The sequence below is a fragment of the Lepidochelys kempii genome, chromosome 6, assembly GCF_965140285.1.
Source record: "Lepidochelys kempii isolate rLepKem1 chromosome 6, rLepKem1.hap1, whole genome shotgun sequence".
In the NCBI taxonomy this organism is placed as follows: domain Eukaryota; kingdom Metazoa; phylum Chordata; order Testudines; family Cheloniidae; genus Lepidochelys; species Lepidochelys kempii.
In genome coordinates, this window is record NC_136385.1 from 81422197 (window position 1) to 81429382 (window position 7186).

General features: G+C 44.7%; 1 protein-coding gene across 6 annotated transcripts in view; it reads right to left on the reverse strand.

The window, feature by feature from the left end:
• The window catches only part of NOVA1 (NOVA alternative splicing regulator 1), a 229812-nt gene extending 223994 nt beyond the window's left edge, over positions 1–5818 (reverse strand). Inside the window, exons 1-2 of one of the 6 annotated variants that reach the window (XM_073348901.2) lie at positions 5083–5818; positions 2757–2900 (exon numbers count right to left, since the gene is read on the reverse strand). In XM_073348901.2, coding sequence (XP_073205002.1) covers positions 2757–2900; positions 5083–5218 — 280 coding nt within the window. In that variant the 5' untranslated portion in view covers positions 5219–5818. Of the gene's footprint in view, positions 1–2756; positions 2901–4109; positions 4242–4920; positions 5017–5082 lie in introns of those variants that run through there. The other 5 variants (XM_073348902.2, XM_073348907.1, XM_073348903.1 and 2 more) reach the window with 5 other exon arrangements.
• Between the last annotated feature and the right edge of the window lie 1368 nt (positions 5819–7186).

Here is a 7186-nt window from a genome sequence, read left to right on the forward strand (position 1 = left end):
CCTTTGTTGAACTAAAACCTTTAACAAATAGAAATACTTTAGAAATGCATGCTTCCTTTCAACTTCTTATAATTAGATCTCTCTCTTCTTAATTCTAAAGCTACCGTAAATAGTTTTCTGAAGCACAAAAACAAAAAAATTATTCTGACAGACTTACTCTGTATATTGAATACCTGTACCATAAGATCACACAGTGAAATATACCAATCCTTCTCCCTTCCAAATCACCCACTCTTAAAAACCGTGCTGAACTTTCCCTTTCAGTTACTCCTCTCCTTCCCACTAAAATTTAAGCTTAACAGCAACCTCACAAATACAGTGTTTGCAAAATAGATATTTAATGTAACTATAGGTATAAATTAGTCAACATATTAATGAACATATATACACCCAAATAGGTTTTCAGATAACTGCATACTTCTACCAAAAAAAAAAAAAAAAATCCTCAACAGTATGAATCACAGTATAAGACTAGTATAAGATTAGCAGGGTTTTTATCCCTCATGTAAGAGGGGCTGGAAGAAACCCAAAAAAGTCATCAGCTTGGAGAATGCCAGGACCTCAGAAAATTCCACAGGCTCGTGGACAAATGCACACAGAAAGACTAACAAGATCCAGCTACAAGAGAATCCATTTTTCTCATCTGTCCATTCTGTAGCAAATAACAGTCCTTCTTAAATTATGTCTAAATCATTAATCTGCCAAATGACCTACAGTGTGGCTACATATATAAAACAGACTGTGTAATATCTAACTGGACATTGATCTATACTTGGAAAAATTAAAACTGTACCAAGACTTCTCTTGTCCTGGTATTTCCTTCAGAGAGAATCTGTTTACGTCACAGAAACATTAGACATTTTTTTATTCATCTCATTCTGGCTTGCCTAATTTTTAATTTTCAAAGGACACTCCTGCTGATACCGCTGTAGCTGCATAATTTACAGAACAAAAAAGAATGTAATTCTGATTTAATCAGAAAAGAACAAAATAACTATGTTAGAGTACTGAACAAAAGATATAATCTTTGGTGCATCCTTTCCAACTCACTGTAAATAAACTATAGTCAAATGAAAAGGCATATAATTTAGTATTTGGAATATCCTTCATAAACACCAATTTTCTGCAACATCCTTGCACATCTGATACCACCTCATGTATAATGCAAATAATCTATTTCATTTTCATCTATTGACAGTGAATTTAATTTACCATTGCAGCTCTTTTCCCAGATTACGTTATTAATTCCGCAATCAGGCTCTTTTGAACGCTTTTATTTCTCCATAGAGTTTTCACAATTCTGCACTGATTTTTTCACCCTAATACACCTTTCAGAATATAAGAATTGTGTTACCAAAACTTTCTTAAGGCAAAAAAGTAAAGGCAAAACAAAAGTTTCTGAACAACAATGCATAGCAATTACAGAACTATTTCATTTCATAGAAAATCTAAACTTATTTTAACTGTGTTAGTACATTAGAACGCTATAAATTGCATCTATAAGAAAAAACAACAGGTGCATTTTCCATTTCCATATCAAAATGACCATTTCAAAATAATTACAATCTTTCCATAGAGAATAAATGATCCACTTCTGCTTGACAGTGAAACAGAGTGGACAGGAAACTGAAATACTCCAAATGCTCATGCTCTGCTTACACTCATGCCAGCTGTCTTTGCTGTTTCAGCAAGATGACTGAATTTTCTAAATTAGCTCACCAAATGCAAAACGGCTTTATCTTCCCCACAAAAAAGAAATATTAACAATATCTAGGCACCTCGACTCTGAATTACTAGCCAGAGTTCAAAGTTGCAAAACCAGAACACTGGCGAAATGATAGCTATGTAGTAAATTATTCACAGTCAATAAAAAATTAGATAGATTTCAATTCAGACTAGAAGTCCAATTAGTAGATACTAATTTGTTAATCTTCAGAAAGAAAGTCAAACTTAAGATGGAGCGACAGAAATATTTTGCAGAAGTTCAAAATGATGCAGATCATTATGCATGACCTGCTATTTATAACATTTTGATCAAAAAATGAGAAAAAGCTGTAATAAAAACAGGCACTCTGTGCATATAAATATTGAATGCTTTGTTGTTTGCATAAATACAGTATGCACAAAACACACCTATTTTCTTATTCATCTGAAGTATTATATTTCCTTTCATATCATAGATTTTCCTTTCGTACTCATATTAAACACAATCTAAAGAAAACACCTGAAGAGCAGTAGCACTTGTCCTCTTTACTTCACTCCAGGGCCAGTGAACAAACCAATGATGCAGAAAGAAGATACGTAATGGATTTAAAGTAAATGGCCCATTCTTTAAGAAGCAGCCTCTCATTTTTATTCATTCTAGCTTAATTGCCTTACAATGATGTCTGAAAACTTCAGAAGCATACCCATTTTTAATGCCAGCTGTCAAGGTTCGTTCTTTAAAAGTAGGGGTTTTTTTGTAATAAAAAAGTGCTCAGAAAATATATTCACAAAAATGTTTTCCTGCAGTAATATTCTAAATAACTTTAGCCATATTTTATGGCCACTAAATTATTAGATAATACCCAGTCAATTCCATAAACAAATTAAGATAAGACTGTTCATATGCTCACTGTAACATGTTGTAGTGTACTTCTCTGCTCAATAATGCTTCCGACTGCACTGAGAAGCTTACTCTTCAATGCATAAACCACATACATCACGTATATATTTCCCTTGGGATTTAAAAGTAAACTGCTAATATTTGCACCTACCTGGGTAAAAATCTTTGGATTTAGACAGCTTGATGGTCGCCCCAGTCTCTTTCTGCAACTGAACAATTGTCTGTCCTCCCTTCCCAATTATAGATCCAGCAGCATAACTAGGTATGAGGACCTTTAGAAAATACTGGCCATCCTCTGAAAAATTGAGATATGCAAGGTTAATTTGGTTTACAAAACTTTTGTTCTCCCACATGCCCACAAAAAAAAATCAGTAAATATGTGAACATACCTATTAATACATGCACAACTATACATCTAACCAGTTGCATCATTCTATAAGAAATGCATGGAATATGCATTTGCCATTTTAAATGATTTACATAGTCACTCAGTGGAAATTAAAGAATCTATCCATTTTCCTTAATTTTCTGAAAGCATGAAAACAAATGACAAAAATTGAGTTGTATTTCTGAAGACGGAACTGTTCCAGTTCTAGCTGTTACCATGGTACAATTAAACAAATTGACCCCTTCCAAAAAAAAAAAAAAAAGTGCACAAAACATGCATGACGACAAATCACAACCCTCACTAAAAATACTGCTACAGAAATGCCAAAACTTTTTTAAAAAGAAAAGAATGATAAAGTGATGGGCTCTTTGTTTGACATTAGCAAATGCATGAGAACAGCAATTACCTATTGCCTGCTTTCTTCTTAAGTGGGCAAAACAACTAGTTTCCTACCAAAAACCCACCCCAAATGTGGAGTTTTATTTTCCAAGCATTTCAGCCACTGCCAAGAAAACAACCCAACATGGTGTGGATGGAACACTTGCCTAAGTAATCCTGATGTATTTCTTTAGCACTTCTTAGGCGACAGTGATCTCTTTTAAGCTCATTAATTAAAAGACATTAAGAAGAATTTTTCCCAATTGATCAAAAGCTTAAATCACTTATTTTAAATACATGTAAAAGTGATAATGCCAATCCTCCCCCCACCGTTGGATAACAAAACCCAGAATCAGAACTGGAAAATATATACAATGAATGAAACGAATGTTTCCCAGCCTCATCTTGCAACTGTGCTCCTTTCCTTTACTGATCCAGCAGCAATGAGTCTAAGGACCTTTAGAACACTGGCTCTGAAAAAGGTGAAAACTATACAAGGGTATATGACTAGAAGTCCTGAAAACCAATCTCAAAATTTTATCATAAAATAGAGTTCTCTATAAAGTTTGTTTAAAAAATAAATAGGAGCAGATTCAGGTCCATCTCACTGTCCCTATGAAAGGGTATAAGCATCCCAAATAGTGCAGATGGAATACCACAGTCCCCATTTATATTAAATATAGGTACAATACATTATCATACAGAATGCTTTTCTTAATATTGGATGAATAAATTCACCTCTGCCTCGGTGCATTGTTATGATGACTCCAGTGCAAATGAAAAGAGGAGATGCTAGTCCCGTTATAACTCATCTCATCCAGGAAGAGCAGGATGTTAACTAACAAGTCACCGCACCAGAGACAACTCCCCCCACTCCAACACCCCCCAACCCCAACAAGCCAAATCAATGCAACAGTGTCACACTGACAGATGAAGTGAGGCCAAGGAAATGGGAAACACCGGTCAAGATTTAAATCCAGCTTGTGAGCCAGCAGCTGGAAAAGGGGGAGAGCGCCTTCGCCATCCCCCTGCCACCCAGCTGCCATTTATTTATTTATCTTCGCTAACGTATCGGTCGGGTGCTGGGGCAGCAGGAGCCCCCTGTGCCCACTCCAGCCCCTATAGGGTCACGGCTGCATACCCACCCCAATGGATATTAAACCCAAAAGACTGCTAGAGTCTGAAAACCGACGCCATTTTGATGAATGATAAGTTATAAGGCTGCTGCACCCCGGGAGTAGTGCCACCCCCCCCCCACGCCGGACGGAGCCCCCTCCGCAGCCTTCAGCGCGGCCCCGGGCCACAGAGCCGCTTCCCCGGCCGGTCCGAGACGCGCTGCGGGGTCAGGTGCTGGCCGTGCCCAGCAGGGGGGTGAGTCCTCCCGGGGGGCAGCCTTCCGCTCCCCTCCAGACCCCGGCCCTGTGGCGCGGCCCCGTCCGCGGGAGGTCAGGGAGCCGGGTCCCGGCAGCAGCAGGCGGCGTAAGGCTGGTTCAACCGCCCCCATGAGTCCCGGGCGCTTCCCCTCCCCGCCCCCCCGTTCGGTTTTTACCCTTTTTGAACAATTGTGCCGGAGCCCCGGTGAATTCTGCGGGGCACTTCAGCCCCCGCGGCCGCCGGGAAGGGCCTCCCGCCGGGGCACGGTGCGGGGAGGCAGGTAGGAGGGAAGGTGGGCGGGCGGAAGGAGGGTGCTGCGGGGGGGGGGGATACCCACCGCCCGTGTTGGTCCTCTTGGTGCTGCCGGCTTCGGGGGGCGCTTCGAGCGGTCTTTTGCGGGAGTCCGGCGGGTCCAAGTCTATAGGAACCCCGGTGTGGGTCCCGTTCTGCTGGATGGGAGCTGCCGCCATCATGTTCGCCGCGGCCAGGAGCAGAATGGTCTCTTCCTTGGGGAGGCGGGGGGCAGGGCGGGGACGGGGCTCGTCCCGTTCTCTGTCCCCCCTCGGGACGGCGGAGCTCCGCGCGGGGTGCCGAGGATGCTCCGGGGCTGGCCCGGGGGGGAAGGGAAGAGAAGCGGCGGGACTGGCCGGAGGAGCAGCTGCAGTGCAGTGCCAGGAGGAGAAGGGAGACGGGGGGATCGGAGGGGGGAGAGGGGAAGCGAAAGAGTAAGACAGAGGAGGGAGAGTGTGAGTGGGAGAAGAGGGGAGGGGAGAGAATGAGTGAGACAGGAGGGAGGGAGCGATGGGGATGGCAGGTGAGCCAGCGAGTGGGAGTCTGCCAGAGGATTCACGCTGCCTCCGTGCCCCCTTCAGTCTCTCCCTGCTCTAGTCCTGCGCCGGGGGCTGGTGCGGGGCGGCTGCTGGTGGCTGCTCTCGGGCTCTCATTCTCGCTCGCACTTACGGGGCTGTGCGTACCGGGGTGGAGGCTGCGCCGCGCGCGCACGCAGAGCTTGCCGGTTCCTCCGTGCAGCGGGGCCAGCCAGCCTCAGCGGAGCTACACACAAGGAGGGAGAGAGACGGGGGAGGGGGCCGAGATTTGGGGGTGGGAGGAGAATAAAAAGAAAGGCGGGGCTTCTTGGGAAGATAGGCGGGAGGCTGAGCCAATCGGAGGTGAGGAATGTGAGGTTCGGATTGAAGCGCTTAGCCAATCAGAAAGGGTGGGCGGAAGACAAAGCGGGGGGGCTGAGGAAGCTAAACCGCATGCTGGGGGGGGGGGCATGCGGCCAGTGTGCCCACCACCCCGGGGCGGGTGGGCATGTGGAGAGTGCGCCTGCGGAATTAGAGCTAACCTAATAACACCTACCCTACCAAGTACCTGGGTTGGGGAGTGAAGACTGAAATAGCCGGGAAACGTCCTAGTTAAGGTTCCCCTCTGTTCGTCCGCACTATTTCTAGGTTAATGTCTTTCCATACAGGAGCATAACGATTCCTCCCACAGTGCAATTGGATAGTACACAGGTTTTTTTTCCACAGCCTTAGAGAGCCGTGTGTAGTCCGCATCTTTGGGTATACCAGAAAATAAAACACTGTGAAAGTCATTAATAGTACACATCATACTCCATGCCTTGGGTCTGACCAAATTCAGGCTCCATTTAGGTCAATTTCACAGTCACAGGATTTTAAAAATCATAAATGTCATGATTTCAGCAACTTAAATCTGAAATTTCACAGTGTTGTAATTGTAAGGGTCCTGAACCCAAAAGGAGTTGGGGTGCGGGGTGCGGTACTGCTACTGTTACTTCTGCACTGCTGCTGCTGCCTTCAGAGCTGAGCAGCGGCTTCTGGCTGGGAACCCACCTCTAAAGGCAGAGCCGCCATCAGCAGCAGCACGGAAGGAAGGATGGGATGGGATGGTATTGGCACCCTTACTTCTGCGCTGTTGCCTGCAGAGCTGGGGCCTCAGTCAGCAACTGCCACTCTCTGGCCACTCAGCTTTGAAGACAGCAGCACAAAGTAAGGGCGGCATGGTATGGTATTGCCACCCATACTTCTGCGCTCCTGCGGGCAGGGCACTGCCTCCAGATCTGGGTGCCTGGCCAACAGCCGCTGCTCTCCGGCCGACCAACTCTGAAGGCAGCACAGAAGTAAGGGTGGCAATACTGTGACTACCCCTCCCCCCAAAAAAAAACCTTCTGACCCTCCCCCCTGCAACTGCCTTTTTGGCCAGGACTCCCAATTTGAGTAATGCTGGTCTCCCCCATGAAATCTGTATAGTATAGGGTAAAAGCAAACAAAAGACCAGATTTCACGCGGTGAGACCATTTTTCAAGGTCCGTGATGCTTTTTTCGTGGCTGTGAATTTGATAGGGCCCTATCCATGCACCTCGGATGACGCACCTAGGAAGACGGTCAAAAATTATGTAATAGTAACATTCAAAGCCA